The sequence below is a fragment of the Diceros bicornis genome, chromosome 1 (genome assembly GCF_020826845.1).
Source record: "Diceros bicornis minor isolate mBicDic1 chromosome 1, mDicBic1.mat.cur, whole genome shotgun sequence".
NCBI lineage: Eukaryota > Metazoa > Chordata > Mammalia > Perissodactyla > Rhinocerotidae > Diceros > Diceros bicornis.
In genome coordinates, this window is record NC_080740.1 from 32,387,725 (window position 1) to 32,405,445 (window position 17,721).

The 17,721-nt window shown below is 33.4% G+C and overlaps 1 protein-coding gene across 10 annotated transcripts in view; it reads left to right on the forward strand.

Moving 5' to 3' along the window:
• Positions 1-17,721, forward strand: part of FER (FER tyrosine kinase) — a 438,558-nt gene that overhangs the window by 294,292 nt on the left and 126,545 nt on the right. For all 10 annotated transcript variants that reach the window (XM_058538168.1, XM_058538214.1, XM_058538222.1 and 7 more), the window contains 3 exons: positions 959-1,015; positions 8,392-8,507; positions 11,085-11,179. In XM_058538168.1, the coding sequence (XP_058394151.1) occupies positions 959-1,015; positions 8,392-8,507; positions 11,085-11,179 (268 nt within the window). The remainder of the gene's footprint in view (positions 1-958; positions 1,016-8,391; positions 8,508-11,084; positions 11,180-17,721) is intronic.

Consider the following 17,721-nt stretch of genomic DNA (forward strand, 5'->3'; position numbering starts at 1 on the left):
CTGTACATGTAAACTGTTATTTTCTTAAAAATCAGTGTTGTTTCCTTTGTTGACCTGTCAGAGGGTAGTGGTCAAGTGCTTGTCACATGGTGTTTCAAAAGGTAAAGTACTTCAAATGGCTGTCCAGGACATTTTTAAGTCATAGTTAGGGTGGATTTTTACTTTACTTTCCTCCTTTCCTTCCTCCCTTTCTTTCCCCCCTCTCTCTCCTTCCTTGCTTCATTCCTTTTTCCTTCCTTCTTTTAAAAAAAAAATCTATATGCCTTTCTAACATTATAGTATTGTATGGTTTAATAGCTGGGATTTTTAGATGATAAAATATTCCCTAGGTAATTAGTTCTTGAGATCAGATAATGGAATACTCTTTTATAATGGCGTATTTGCATCAGTGGTCTTGTGTACCCTAGTGATATTGTAATTGATGTTTGTTTGTTTATTATACTACAGGAAATTACTTGGGAAAGATATGGGACTTCATGCAGTGTCACATACAACTATAACTCATGGCCAGTTTTTATATGGAAAAAATAGCTCTTAGTAATGTGGTTTGGGTAGAAAAATAATTCTCTCTGATCAAGAGAGAATTGGAATTTTGCATTGTAAAATGAAATTCCCTCATATGTTTATGATACAACTTTTTTGAAATGGCAAATATAGCATAGCCTAATTATTATGATGGGAGGAAAGTGTATGCTGTGTTCTAGTTGGGATACTATCATTCTGAAAGCTGAAATTTCCAATAGAAGTTTGCTACGATGTAGATTTAAAAATCCTATTTCGTAGTAACATTTCTTAAATCTGTTTTATAGCCTCTTGAGGTTACAACTTCTTACTGTGCTGTTGATTGAATGGTCTGAATGAAATATCTCTTTAGGTCTATTTCCCACTGCCTCAAATGCATCTTACAGGAAATGTACTCTTGCTTGGGCTAAAAAACTGTGCTTTTTCTTTGCCATAGGATAAGAAATGGGTTCTCAATCATGAAGATGTCACATTGGGAGAATTACTGGGCAAGGTATGTAATAAACTAAGCTAAATAATCAGAAGTCTTTATAGGGATTGTGAACTCTACAGATTTCCTTCATGTTCTTCAAAGCCTTTCTTATATTCCAGCACACAACAAGGCACATTCCCACATTAATCTAGAAGAACACAATACCACATCTGTTAAAATACTGTGATGGTCACTAAAATAGATGTCTGAAAATCTTTGAAAGGCTTAAGGATGATTCTTGTTAAAATAGTATGTATATGTATCTTTTCCTCTGGAAGGACTAAAAGCCGTAATGATTTTATTACAGTGTAGTAAAGCCAAAACTAGTGAGCTGAGATTTAAAAAGAAACTGTGGGTAAAAGTTTAAATAAATACCTAAATAGCCTTGTTCCATTTGTTTCTGATTATATACAATAGTTCAGAAAAAGTGAAATATGCCTCTTTGGGATTTCAGGATTGTATATAGAATCAAAATATGTAACAACGTTAGACACATTACTTCAATCTAAAAATTATGTGGACAAGACACATGTTACAATATAAATATTCATTTTGTAGTTAACTCTAGTAGTGGTGAGAGAGGGAAGCTATATATAATGAAGGTATCTTTCTTCCAATCTAGTTGGAAGTTTCTTCCAACTCATAGACCATACGAAAGTATATTATATCTAACAATAATGGAAGACATTTTATAGTTATTAATCAAATGGACTATTTGCAAATTTATTAGTAATTGTTTATTTATAATTGAGTTCCAGAGGGTAAATATTAACTTCTTTGTCAATGACTTAGTGATATTTTCATATGAAAGTGTGAATTAAGTTTAGGTTCATAATGCAATGTGAAAAAGAGTATAAAATCCAGATAATTAGGGAAAACTATCACTCACAGATTTTTGAGTGATCAGTGCTAGACTTAAAGCTCAGGATTTTAAGAATTAGTGTTGCTTAATGAACATTAATGTTAATTGAATGATTAATGTTGAATGAATGATCATTCCTTCTTTTTGGATTCAAATGTAAACTTGAGTTGACAGTTTTTTCGCTATTTTTTAGCTATGATGTATGTTGAGAAAGTAGATCATGTAGTAGATGACTGTTGAAGTCATCTACTTTGCAGGATTCTTATTATTTTAAAATATCTTTTCCAAATGGAAGCATTAAATTGCTATTCGAAAGCAGTTTTTATTGACTGCTAATATTTATTTCGTAAGTAAATTCTAAAGAATCTCAAGCTAAAAGCAGTAGCTGATATGTCTTAATTTTCTCTGTGATGTGTTTGCATTCTTAAGGAAATATTCCTTCTTTCCATTACTTTAGGTCAATAACTTGGTAGCAGTGATTGGGCTAAAAATCATTACAAAGAAATTTAATTTCCATGAAAATATAATTAGATAATAAATTGTAAAATTAAACCACTTACTGAAATAGAATGTGTTGAGAAGATTTTTCAGTACTAAGGAAAAATTATTTTCAGTTAAAGAGAAGTATTTCAATTATTTGTTTTCATACGTGAAATATGGTACATTAGGAGGAATTTTAGCCTTTAGCTCCTTAGTAAGGCTATTTCAAACACTAATTATTTTCTCAATAAGGCAGTAGAATGATGTCAGTTTCAATAAATTTAATCATTTTTAATACGACTCTAGCTTTACAATCACTGTATGGCTTAATTTCAGTTAATATTTTTGAGTAGAAAATGATTTGTTATTTAATATTTTCACTACCTATTCTGAATAAATATTTACAATACAATATACTGCTTGAGAGTGTATGAGTAAAAGAGTTAGCTGTTGTTCCTACACTTACGGACTTCAGAATTTTGTAGTAATATAAGCTTGAGCAGGAACTCGAACGTTTTTTATTCAGCACTTTATTCTTCGTAGACTGTGCTTGATATATAGTTGGTATTCAATAGATATTTTATTTACTCCTCAAATATTTGTTGACTGCCTACTATGTGCCAGGCACTCTTCTAGGAACTTGGAATACATCAGTGAACAAATCAGACAAATATTCTTGTCCTTATAGAATTTATATTCTATCTAGCAGGGGAAGACAGATAAACAATAAGCGTAATAAATAGGTAAATTTTATAATGTTAGAGGGTGCTAAGTCCTGTGAAAAATATTTGAGAATGCTGTTGGTTGGAGTTGCAGTTTTTAATAGGGAAATCTTGGTAAGCCCTATTAAAATGGTTACTTTCCAATAAAAACTTGGAGTGGAGAGATTTAGCCATGTGGACATCTGAGGAAGAGGATTCTAGGCAGAGGAAGTAACCAATGCAAATTTTATTTGAAGAGCGACGGAGACAGTTTGGCTGTAACTGAGTAAGCAAGGAGGAATATGATAGGAGAGGAAGTCAGTGAGGTGGTAAGGCTATAGATCATGTAGGGCCTTTTAGGCCATTGCAATTACTTAGGCTTTGATAATGTATGAAAAGATGAGTTGGTAGATGATTTTAAGTGGGGGAGTGGCATGATCTTTTTAAGATCACTCTGGCTGTTGTGTTGAGAATAGCTAATGAGTTGGAAAGTTAGGAAGCAATTGCACTTATGTAACTAAAAGATGATGGTTGCTGGATCAGGGTGGTGACAGTAGAGGTAATGAGAAGTTTTCAAGAGGTAGATAATGTTTTCAAGGTTGAACCAACTGAATATCCTGATGGACTCCATGTGTATGGCATGAGAGAAAGAGGGGAGTCAGCATAGGTGCAGAAGGTTTTGGGGAACAAGATTAAGAGTTCAATTTTGGGTGTATTGACTTTTGGCTATTAGATTTCCAAGTGACGATGTAAAGGAAGATAGTTGGATATCAAGTCTGGAGTTTAGAAAAGAGGCCTGTATCAAAAGTACAAATTTAGTAGTTGTAACATGTATACTTGGTATACATATAACTATATATGTTTGGTAGTTGTATATAAATGGTGTGTAAAGCCATAAGACTAGATGAGTTCAGCAGTGGAGTGAGTCTAGATAGAGAAGAGGAGAGAATCAAAGACCGAGCCCTGGTCACTGCAACATTAAGAGGCTGGAGAGAAGAGAAGCAGTCATCAAAACAGGTTGAGAAAGAGCAATCAAATAGGAAGGGGAAAACCAGGAGATATGATGCCTTGGAAGCCAAGAGAAGAAAGTACACCAAGGAAGAGAGAGTGATCAGTGGTGTGAAATGCTGCTGAGAGGTCGAATGAGATGATGACTGAGAATTAACCATTGAATTTAGCAATGAGGAGATCACTGGTAACTTGACTGAGCAGTTTCCTTGGAGTGCTTTTGGTGAAAGCCAGATTGGAATAGATTTAAGAGAGAATGGGAGGAGAAGAATTAGAGATAGCAAGGATGTAACTCTTTGAAGTTTTGCTGCAAAAGGAAGCTGAGATATGTGGTGATAGTTTCAAGAGAACGATTTGTGTGTTGTTGTTGTTTAACCTGAAATAAAAAATGCCATGGTGGTTTGCAGTTGGGAATGATCTAGTGAAAAATTCATGATTTTGAAGGGAGAGATGAGAATTGCTGGAGTAATGTCATTGAGTAGGTAAGAATGGATGGGATTTAGTTTACAATGGAGGATTGACTTTAATGGAAACGCAGTAGTTCATTTTTATAACAGCAAGGAAGATTGGTAGGTGGATAAATGTGGGGCTGAAAGTCTGGAAGTTCTTTTTCGATTGCTCCAATTTTCTTAGTGAAGTGGGAAGCAAGATTATCAGCTAAGAATGAGGATGGAGGTGGAGGTATGGATTTAAGAAGAGATTTGGAGGATTTGAGAAGAGAGTATAAGGCAGAAACAGTTAATTAGAAGAATGAAAATGTGAATGGTCTAGAGAATTGTAATATGTTTATTGGGCAGCATTAAGGACCCACCTGAGGTTTGTGTTCATAAATTTAAAGTGAAACCAGTCAACATGGTTGTGGATTTTCTCCAGCCACATATAGCTGTATAGGTGCAGAGTAGGCAGAATGTTACGTTTAATCAGGGTTGTGGATTTATAAGGGAGTTATAGAGATTAAGAGGAATAAAGAAGTTAAGAATGTATGATAAACAGTTGTTGTTATTATTGACCATGGAATTTAAGCTGGATAAGGAAGGAAGAGTGGAAATTAAGGGGGTGATGGACAATAAAAAGTGATAGGATCTAAAGATTTGAAGGTTCCTATAGTGTCAAAGGATTTTTGGAGTCTGTATATTAGAGGAAATAAGCTAGAAAAATAGAAGCCAGCCCAAAAATAGGGTGAGTGAAATAGATATTATAGAGGAGTTACATTATTGGCAATGGCAAAGTTTAAGGTATGATTCTAGAAAATAGATTGGAGCACAAGTTCATTGGAAGAGAGATGTTCAAGAAACTGAGAGTTTTAAGTGTTGGAAGGATCTTTAAGTATCTACTGAAGTTGCCGAGAATTAAAACAGGAGTAATACTGGTTACAGTGAGCCAGGAGCTCAAATGGTCAATAAACAAGGGAAAATATTTTCAAATTCAATAGCTGATAGCCACAGTAAGGGGTAGTGGGTATATAATTGAATGATAATACGTCAAAGCTGTGCAGGCGGGAAAATGGTTTGAAAGCAGCGACAAGGAGGTAGTAAAATACTTGATTCCATCTCCAGGGCAGTGGGAGAAGGATAAGGGGGAAAACGGGGTAGGGAGACATCACTTAAGTTTAGAAGGCAAAAGGTAGCTCAGCCACCATTTGAGTGTTCTCAAGTGAAAGCCAAATTTCTGTTAGAATAAGAAGATGAAGAGAATGACCAAAGAATAGATTGAAGATGAAAATTGATGATGATGGACCATGAATTCCAGACAGCACAGTGGAATTTGGGGATAGAAGAGAAATAGAAGATAGAGCGTTGAATAGAAGTGTGCAGAATCTAATGAGGATTAGAGAGAGAGATGAGGATTAAGTTAGGACCAAGATCTGATGAGGACTGACATAAACATAGACAAGGGGCATAATGAGATTTAGCCTCATGGACTTAATGGCAGTAGCAGAGATGAAACTCTGCCTGTTAAATGGTAGGAAGTGATGGGTGTCCTAGGCTTCCTCTTGACCTTTTTGGATGGAGAAGAGGCAGTCTGGGAAGCATAGTCTTTTTTCTCAGTGTTTGGAGATTCCCCGCTAGACCACCGTTGATAGAGTTGAAGTTCTCTGAGTAATGATTGTTGAATGAATGTTTGAAATTTTCAAAAGCCTAGTATGTGCCAAGACCTGTTACATAGGGCAGAAACCATTAGAAGGGTTTAAAGGAACAATGGGATGATAAGTGTTCAGGAATGGGATACGTAATTTTGGAAAGATCAAGAAAATCATGAAGGAGGGGGCATAAGAAATGGACTTAAAGATTAGTTAGCATTTTCCCTGATTGGGAGTAGGCGGGTTTCCATAGAGGAAAAAGATGTAGAAAAATCATGGCACATATTTTGGGATCACTAAGTATTTGAGTTTAGGACACATATAACATTTGAAGGCTGTAGTGTGGAGCTAGACAGAGGCTGAGAAAGTGATGGTAATTGAAGGATGGATGTTAAGTAAGGCAGTAGTATAATCCAAGTTGTCTCTTGGAAAGATCATTCTGGCAGTGCTGTGGTGGGTGGATCTGAGGGTGAGGGACTGACTATGAGATCAGCTTAGGTGAGAAAATTGAATCGACTCAGGGTAGCCTTTCTGAGATGCAAGGAGGAAGACAAAAGTATTGTAAAGGTAGAATCTTTACATGGTGCTAGTAAATGAAAAAGGTAATTTAGCTGGGAAAAGTCTTCTAATGAGTAAAACGTTAAGTTTTAGACAAGTTGAAGTATAAGTGCTTCAGAATTATTCAAATAAATAGAGGCCCAGCGGTAATCGTGTATATTAGTAATATCTTTTCTCAGCTCTATCTCTGATGTAATAGATGATCTGATAATCGTGGGGGGAAAGAAAGCCTTGAGAATAACAAACAGGGAAGGCTATAAAGCTCGAGTTTTCCTTTTTCTAATTTATGATGAATGTGTACTATGTTGAATTCATAGTATGTTTACTTTACATGAAAGAATGATCAATCATTGTTTTTTAATAAATATTCAAGGGGCCGGCCCTGTGGCTTGGTGGTTAAGTGCGCGCGCTGCGATGCTGGTGGCCCGGGTTCGGATCCCGGGTGCGCATCGAGGCACCACTTCTCCGTTCATCCTGGGGCCGAGTCCCACATACAGCAGCTAGAAGGATGTGCAGCTACGACATACAGCTATCCACTGGGGCTTTGGGGGGAAAAAAATAAAATAAATAAAATCTTAAAAAAAAAAAAATTTTTAAATAAATATTCAAGAGTTGAATATTAGATTTAATAATAATCAATACTATTCATTACTTTAATATTTAAGTGTACTTAATAAAATAAAAAGTAAAAATATTAAGTAATGCTTAAAATATTTAAAAATATTTTAAAAACTTTAAATTATTTGTTAATAACATGTAAAATTTATACATCTTGAACTACTGTTTGAGTTACATTGATCTTAGAACTCTAAACTCGGTAACTAGCAGACTCCTAGTTCAGTTACTTCTTGCTCAACAATAGCATTGAAGCTTAATATAATATGATGCTTGCATCTTATGATTATAGCTATGTAAAAAATACATATGCACACATAGGAAAACTTGAAGCGTATACTAGGAAATAGCTGTTGTATTAACCTTATAGATCTCTGTAATATTTTGTTGTGTATTTATAATAAAAGAAAAATGACTTCAAACTGAAGATAAGGCATTTTAAGTCAAAATATATTCTAGTTATGGAATAAGGTTAGGAGTTGATATATTTGATAGAAATTATTTCATCACAGGGACACTAGCATTTGGGTCAGCACCTCCTCTAGGTTGGTACCTTTCAGAGACTGACAGCCTATGGCAGTGGCTCTTGATAGTCCTTTGCCTTGGGTCTGTTGCCTCTTCCCTATTCTCTACTCTTCCACTCTCCTCCGACTGACATAGGCTGTGCGGATCAATACCAACAGTCTCTGTGCAGGATCTTTGTTTTATTTTTACAAAATAATGGATAATTTTTAAATCTAATAAAATTTAGAGCTTAGGACATAAAGGGAATTAGGTGGAGTAATACTTATGTGCTTCTGAGAACGTCAATTTGAGTTTCTCCTTTTATCCTATTCTCTTTCAATTTTTCTTTTCCCATTTTCCTTTTCAGTTCTCCTCAAGCCTCAGTCCCCCAAATGGTTGGTGTGTTGGGTAGTATATTTAAAACTGAAGATTGGTAAGGGCAACATTCCCAATCTTTATATCCACTTAAAACTCTGAAAAAAGCTAACAGAGTGCTTCGATTAACTCAAAATGCATTATCACAGGCTCTCCTTGCAAAGATTTATGTGGCTGTCTTACACCCAAACAATAAATGTATTTGTATTTCCAGGGAAATTTTGGTGAAGTATATAAGGGCATATTAAAGGATAAAACTGCTGTTGCTGTTAAAACATGTAAAGAAGATCTTCCTCAGGAACTGAAAATAAAATTTTTACAAGAAGCCAAGTGAGTTCTCTAATGTAAAATATGTATTTAATAATATAAATGACTCATCTTAAATTATGATTTGCTGAAGTAGAAGTAAGCATTTTCAGGACCCTCATAAGTAAGCACTTCCATAATATGGAAACAAAAAATTTCTGTGTTTTTGAGTTAAACTATAGATCAACTAGGCAGTCACAGTCAAAAGAACCAGATGCTAAAAAACAGTGAGTATTCTTCAAGTCCTTAAAAATAATGCAATATTGTTTACTTTTATCACACATGCCTATACATATATATGTGTATATACAGTGTTGTTTTAATAATAAAAATAATTACTGTATTCTATATGTAATATATATAGTTTACATATATATATTTAGATAAATAATTACATCTATCCTACCCTCCTTAGATATTATCATTAGATTCTCTTTTCTCAGCTGTTAGCTTTCTTTTCTGAGAACCTCAGATTTCTTCAACTCAGTGTCTGGCATTTGTTCCAAAATTTGCATATTTTTCTTTTCTAATCTTCTAGAATGATTGTCTTTTCTTGTATTATTAGCTAAAATTTGTGTTCCAACTTGCTACCCCTATACTGCAGATCGTTGAAACTATTCTGTTAGTGGTAAAATCTATTATATACAAAAAAACACAAAACACAAAACAAATGGAAAAGTGCTTTGGACAGAGTGAGGAGGACATATGAATGAGGGATGGATGGATGCATGGATGGATGGAAGGGAGGATGGGAGGATGGAAGGGACGATGGGAGGATGGAGAGAAGGAGGATACATGGACCCATAGATCCACAGGTTTGTGGTGTAAAGGGAGGGAAGGAAAGGAGTGTGTGTGTTTGTGTGTGTGTGTGTGTGTGTGTGTGTGTGTGTGTGTGTTCTCCATCATGGCATAGTGTTGAAGTTTCTATACAGAAAATTGAAGTTTCTATAAAGTGCTATGGGAGAACAGAAGACATGGCAGTGAGAGAATTAAGTCCTGTGGCGTGGAGCATTTTGATGTACGTTTCTCCATTCATCATCTAAAAATGAATATAGTAATAGATTAAACTAGTTGGTTGCATTTATTAAATACTATCTACAGAATAAAGTTGCAAATCTTTTTTATGTTTATTATTGGCAATTCAGAAAAAATGTTCTATGACAAATTTAAAGGCATACTATCACAATTGAAATTCATAGGCTCATTATTTTATAGTGATTCATAGGTATTCTTAAGGTACAAGGTTGTATCTAACATTATTTTAAAAAATATTTAATTTTTTTGCTTTCTAATTTGTGATTGTTTTATTGGAAAATAAAGACTTTAATTTCCTGTTCTAAAATGAGATTATGAAGTTTTATGTTAAAAATGAAAAGTATATCCATGCAAACTCTCTAGTGTCCTTTAATAGATGATAAAGCTATATATTTAGATATTTAATACTATTTGAGTTCATGCTGGCTGTTTTGTGGAATTTCCTTACTAAGCAGTTTCCAGCCTAAGAAATGAAATTTTGGATTAAAGTTAAACATTCTAAAACTTACTTTTTAATCCCTTGTAGAAGTTGTAAGCTCAGTTATTGACAGAATATTTCCCTTATCTCTAGAATTCTTCCCAGTCTATCTTTTCATTTATAAATCGTTATATATTTTCAATCTAAAACATTTTTCTTAGAGCTATCTCTGCTTTAGTTGTACATGTACAAAACATGTATAAACTGTTTTATCTTTCTCCAAATAGTTATTTTTTCAGTCTCTTAGGAAAGAAAACTGCATTTTTCAAATATGAGTGAATTTATAACTATGTCAATAGGATAATATGGAATAAAATTTGGTAATAGAAATCATCACAATAGACAGGCCTCCGAGGGAATCTAGTCTATTTTTAATGCATGCTTGAAGTCCTATGGATGAGTCTATGCCGCTTTTATAGTCCCCTGATGACATTTTGCCTTTATCCAAACTAAATCTTCTCTGCTTCAGCTTAACTCTGTATTGAAAGTCTGTTACTCAATTATTGTTTAACCTGTTGCCAGCTTTCTCAAAACTTTTGAGTTTTTACTATTTTGAAATTGATCATGATCATCAAGAAAATATTTATTATGAAATCTAATGAAGTGATTACTCTAGAGCATTTACCAATATGAATTAAATTATATTTTTATGTATTTTAAATCAAGTATGTGCATAAAACAAACAAAACAAAAAGGTGCTACCCTAGCAACTTACAGTTTTTGGTCAACTAATACTGTTCAGCTATGCTTTTGTGGTAGCGGCTAAAACCAGGTACTTTGAAGGGAGTTCTACATGTTTTAGACTAAGTTATTACTGTTTACCATGGTTTTTAGTCATTCAGAGTAGATAATAATTTTTAAATGAATATTTAATTGAATTAAGGAGAATTGACTCATTTGTTCCCTGTATTTTGCCAATATTTATAAAAACTTATATACATCACATTTATCGTAATTTGGGTTCACACTGAAGTTTTAAAAATTGAATTATGTTGATTAAAGTGTATTCTACTTGTGCACAGTATTCATGATCATAAATTAATGCTTTATTATTTAAATAACTATTCTTATACTTTTCTCTCATCCAGAATTCTCAAGCAATATGATCATCCCAATATTGTCAAACTTATAGGAGTTTGCACACAAAGACAGCCTATCTACATCATTATGGAACTGGTTCCAGGTAATATGATTTTAGAGGTTTCCTCAATGACATTTTAATGTCATGTTTTATTACTTTTATATGTTCAGTCTCTTTGATTTCTCCTTGTAAAGTTTCTAAGGATTTCGTTTAACATTTTCCTGACGACAAAGAGGTTGTACACACACTGGATATTTTTATAGGCTATAATACTGTGCTATTTTCTAGAAAATGTCAGCCAACCTTTTTTTAAAGAGAAGATACATTATTACAGTGCAGTTACACATAGAATTTAGTTATATATAATGTTTATGTGAGAAAAGCTGTTTAGAAAAAGTCTACTTAGTTTGACTTTATAACAATGATAGTACTATCTTTTATTTAGTTCATTGTATATCATTTTCTAAGTATGTTACCACACATCCTCTTGTTTGGTTGTATATAATAATTCCATAGTGCTTTGGGTCGCTTACAAACTATGAACTTCTTTCATATATGGACAAAGAGAAAAGTAATCTGTCTAGGAATTTGTCCTTGTATTTATTTCTGGTGACTTTCAACAACTCCAGGTCTTTTGGTTAACAACTTTTGCCAACAAACAAGGATAACCTCGAACTGCTATAGTATATTTTTAAGTTATTTTCATTGTACATCTTTCTGTTGTAGAAAATCAGAGATAAGATTTACAAATACAGTATTTAATAACTGAAAAGGATTTGCTTTGTTACCTTTAACAGTTTTTTACTCATTTTAAAAGAAACTTAAAGGAATATGAAAAATATTTCTAACTTTAATATACATTGAGTAAACGTGATATTGTAGACTGCCCGTTAAAAACTGTCCACATAATTCTTCCATCATTTAAGGATAATTGGTCCCATTTTATCACACTGGTTTGCTTGTTATTGGAATATTTCTTGATATTACCATATTACTGCAGGATTCCTAGATCATCATCATCCTCATCAAGATGGGATTGTCTGTTTTAGGTACATTGTATGTTTGTATGGTTTACGCTATTTATGATCTATGTCTTACAGTAGCTTTCAGTATAGTTATGAAAAAATGATAGTATAAAATTTTAAAAACAATTGAATAGCCTGTAATTTTAATTAAAATATGATATCTAAATATTGTAAATACATATAAACATTCACATAAGTCCAAATGAAGCCCCAGTTAATAAGGGATGTCAATGAGAAACTTAGATTTGAAGGGTAGGGCAGACTTGATGAGGAAAAGTGATTTTGGTCTTACCGTGGATGAGTAAAGGATCAGGGATGACAAATTCCAGATGGCAGCTCCAAGTAGAATAAAACAAAAGAAGGTAGCTTTGCGGGAGAACCAGGGAAGTGTTTATCTGGACACTGACTAGTAATGTCTATGATTATTTTTTAAATGAATGAGAATAATAAACTTCACTAGAAAATTCAAAATGTAATGAAAGGTAGAAAATTAAAAACGAAAACCTCGCACTCAACAGTCTAATCTGATCCCAAAGCTAATTGCTAGTTAGTTTTTTGTGTTTTTTTCCAGGAAAATGTTTAGTGCAGATACCTTGATTTTATGTTGATCTTTTAAATTTAATTATAAAAATAATTATAACACTGTTTCAGATCTTTTTTTCTGTTATTAATGTAACTTATGGTTTCATTGTTTCATATTCATCCATGTAGTTCTACCTTTTCTTTGTAATGGCTACAGATTTTTCCATTTTATGGATTTATATAATTTATCTAACTATTTATGGATACTTTGGTTGTTTCCATTTTTATTTCTTTTTTTACAAACTGCTCAGTGAATATCTTTGGACTCATAAGAATCATTTCAAAGTATATCTATAGGGTCAGTTTTCAGCAGTGGTATTATTGGATCCGAGCTATGTGCATTTTGACTTATGGTAAATGTATTAGCTTTCTCTTGCTGCATAACAAATGATCACAACCTAGCAGCTTTAAACAATATCCATTTATTACACAGTTCTGTAGGTTAGAAGTCCAGGCAGGCTTGACTGGATTCTGTGCTCAGGGTCTTAAAAAGCCAAAAATCAGGATGTCGGGCTGAGCTCTTGTCTGGGGGCACTGGAGAAGACTCCACTACCAGGCTCCTTCAGATTGCAGAATCCTCTTCCTTGCAGCTGAGTAATGGTCTAAGGTTACCTTGCTCGCTGTCAGCTGGGGTCATCTCTTAGCACTTGAAGGTTTCCTACCTTCTTTTTCCCCATGGCTCCCTCCATCTTCAGACCCAGCATGTCACATCCTTCAAGTGTTTTGAATTTCTCTGACTTCCTCTTCTGTTACCAGTTGGAGAATACTCTGCTTTTTTGAAAGGTCTCATATGATTAGATCAGGCTCACCTGGATAATCTCCCTATGGTAAGGTGAATTGTTCTGTATGACAACATAATTAGGTAATGATAGCTAATCACATTCATATGTTCCAGGGGGTAGGGTGGGACATCTTTGGGAAGCCATCTTTAAATTCTGCCTACCGCAGTAGATTTTGCTAAATTTTCTTAAAGGTCAGTTGCATTGTGGAATCTGAAACCATATCGATGAACTTTTCATACTCTATTGCACTAATTCCATTGCTTGATCGTGCAATTTGGATGTATCTTTTATTCATGCATGATTTGGTAGCATCATGCTTCATCACTGGAAAATATCGAGTGACCAGGTTATGCAGATCTTCCAAATAGTGACACAACTTATTATACAATATCAAAAGATCGAATTCATTAATGTCACCACTAGTCTCATCAGAAAAATAATGGCAAGCTATCAAGTTCATGGTGGCAAATACGTATTTTCCAAAATTTAGTGTTTATTTGAAAGCTTGGATTTTATCACTGGCAACAAAAACCCTCAGTTTTTTTTTTCTTCAAGTATTGGGCTTACTTCATTCATTTTTGAGAAAATCTCTGTCAAATATCTAATTTTTAGTGATCATAATTTTTTATTCTTTCTCTTTTTGAAAATAGCTTTATTGATATGTAATTGATATATACTTTATATACGTACACTTTATTGTCTATGTGTTGACACATGTATACACCTGTGAAACCATCACCACAGTCAAGGTAATGAACATATCTATCACCCCCAAATTTTCCTCATGCTTCTTTTTAGTCCCTTCCTCCTACCCTTCTCTACCCCCTGTCCCAGTCACCCACTGATCTGCTTTCTGACTATATATTAGTTTGTATTTCTTAGTATTTTATATAAATGGAATCATACAGACTGTATTCTTTTTTTTTGTCTGGTTTGTTTCATTCAGCATAATATTTTGAGATTCATCCATGTTATAATGTATATCAATAGTTCATTCCTTTTTATTACTGAGTAGAATTACACCTTATGAATATACCACAGTTTATGCATTTAGCTGTTGATAGACTTTTGGATTGTTTTTTGTTTGGAGCTACTACAAATGAAGCTGCTGTGAACATCCATATACAAGTCTTTGTATGGACATATGCTTTCATTTTCCTGGGGAAAATACCTAGGAGTGGAATGAATGTACATTCATTCGAATACATACATTCATATGGAGTGTACATGTTTAGATTTTTATGAAACTGAAAAATTGCTTTCTCAAGTGATTATACTAGTTTACATTCCCATCAGCAGTCAATGAGAGTTCCAATCCCTCCACATCCTCATCAACTCTTGGTCTGGTCGGTCTTTAGCTATTCTAATATTTAGGTAGATGTGCCTTATTGAGGTTTTAATTTGCCTTTCCTGACTGACGTATGATGTTGAGCATCTTTTCATGTACTAATTTGCCATTCTTATCTTCTTTGTTGAAGTATCTGTTCAAACTATTTGCCCATTTTTTAAATTGGGTTGATTGCTTTTTTATAATTGTCTTAGTTCTTTACATATTGTAGATACAAGTTATTTATCAGATATGTGATTTTCAAATATTTTCTCTCAGTTTGTGACATGTCTTTTCATTCTCTTATGCTGTCTGTTGAAGAGCAGAAGTTTTTAATTTTGATGAAGTTTAAACTGTCAATTTTTTCTTTTATAGATCACATTGTTGATGGTGTATCTAAGAAATCGTTGTCAAACCCAAGGTCACAAAGGTTTTCTCTTGTGTTTACTTCCACAAGTTTTATAGTTTTAGAATTTATATTTGAATCTATGATCCATTTCAAGTTAGTTTTTGGGTATGTTGTGAGGAATGGTTTGAAGTTTATATTTTTGGCATAGGGATATCTGGTTGTTCCAGCACCACTTGCTTAAATGACTATCTTTTCTCTCCTAACTTTTTAACCTTCACTTTTCATATTATATATATGTAGATATATTTCTGGACTCTACTAATACTTTTTGTTTATCCTTTTATTTGTGTTTATGCCAATATCACTCTGTCTTGATGACTGTAGCTTTATAATAAGTTAAAATCAGGTAATATTAGTCCTCTTTGTTTTTTTTTCCCAAATTGTTTTGGCTGCTAGAGGTCCTTTGCATTTCCATGTTAATTTTAGTATTAGCTTTTCATTTTCTATATAAAAGTTTATTGGGATTTAGATTAGGATTACATTGAATCTCTAGGTCAATTTTGGGGTGAATAGAGATCTTAAGAACATTGAATCTTCTGACCCATGGACATAGTGTCTCTAGAAAATAGGTCTTTGATTTCTCTCAGCAAGGTTCTGTAGAACAGGTCTTTCCATCTTTTGTCAGACTTATCACGGAGTATTTAATTTTTTGTGGTGCTACTGTAAGTAATTTTTAAGTTATAGAAGATTTGAATAACCCTGTCTGTCAACTTGACCTACTGACATTTGCAGGATACTGCACACAACATCACCGGAATACACATTCTTTTCAAGTACACAGCGAATATTTACCAAGATAGACTATATTCTGGGCATAAAACAAGTCTCAATAAATTTATAAGTATTTAATTTCTGTGAACATAATGAAAATAAGGTAGAACTCAAGGACAGGAAGAACTCTGAAAAATCTCTAAATATTTAAATCTCCAAAAAATGCACATCTGAATAACCAGTGGGTCAGAGGAGCAATCAAAGTATTTTGAACCTAATGAAAATGAAAATACAACATCTCAGTATTTATGTGATGCCCATAAAGCAGAACTTAGAAGGATAATGATAGCGCTATATAGCACTATATATAATTATTAGGAAAAAAGAAGGGACTCAAAGAAATGACCTCAATTTCTACCTTGAAAAGTTAGAAGAAAAGTGCAAGTTAATCCAAAATATGTAGAAGAAAGAAAAAAATAGATAGTAGTGGAAATCAATGGAATGGAAAACATTAAAACAGAAAATCAATGAAACTAAAAGCTAGTTCTTAGAGATCGGTAAAATTGGTAAACCTCTACGTAGACTGATCAGAAAGAAGATGAACACAAATAACCAATATCAGGAATGAGAGAAGTGACATCATTACAGACTCTACAGGTATTAAAAGGATATTAAAGGAATAGTTTGAACAATTTATACAAATAAATTCATCATCTTACAAAATTGACAGATTTCCTGAAAGACACAAACTACCAAAGCTCGCTCAACCTTCATAGTCCCATATCTTTTAAAGAACTGGTCTTTAAGAAACCATCCTTCAAAGAAATCTTCAGGCCCAGATGGCTTCACTTGAGGTGAATTATATCAAACTTTTAAGAAAATATACCAATTTTATGCAAACCCATTCAGAAAATTGAAAGACTATGTCACAACTTATTATTTGAGACGATTATTACCTGATTATAAAACTAAACAAAAACTTTACAGGAAAAGAAAACTACAGACTATATCTCATGATCATATATATAAAAATTATATATATATAGAAGCACTATTTTAACAAAACAAATGCAGTAATATATAAAAATACATCATGATCAAGTGGAGTTTATCTTCTGACTGCAAGCTGATTTAACCTTCAATAATCAATCAGTGTAATTCATCATATTAATAAAATTTTAAAAACTGTATAATCATCTCAATCACACTCTTTGGTATTTACCCAAAGGAGTTGAAAACTTAAGTCCACACAAAAACCTGCACACAGATGTTTATAGCAGCTTCATTCATAGTGTCAACACTTGGAAGTGACCAAGATGTTCTGCACTAGGTGAGTGGATAAACAAACTGTGGTATATCCAAACAATGGAATATTATTCAGTGCTCAAAATAAATGAGTTATCAAGCCATGAAAAGTCATAGAGGAAACTTTAGTGAGTATTACTAAGTGAAAGAAGCCAATCTGAAAAGTCTACGTACTGTATGATTCTAACTATCTGGCATTCTGGAAAAGGGAAAACTATGGAGATGGGTAAAAGTTCACTGGTTGCCAGGGATTATGGAAGAGGGAGGGATGAATAGGCAGAGCACAGACGATTTTTAGGATAGTGAAACTACCACGTATGATATCATAGTGGATACATGTCATTTAACACTTGTCCAAACCTATAGAACGTACAACACCAAGAATGAACCCTAATGTAAACCCTGGACTTTGAGTAATAATGATGTGTCAATGTAGGTTCATCAGTTGTAACAAATGTACCATTCTGTCAGGAGATGTTGATAATGGGGGAGGCTATGTTGTA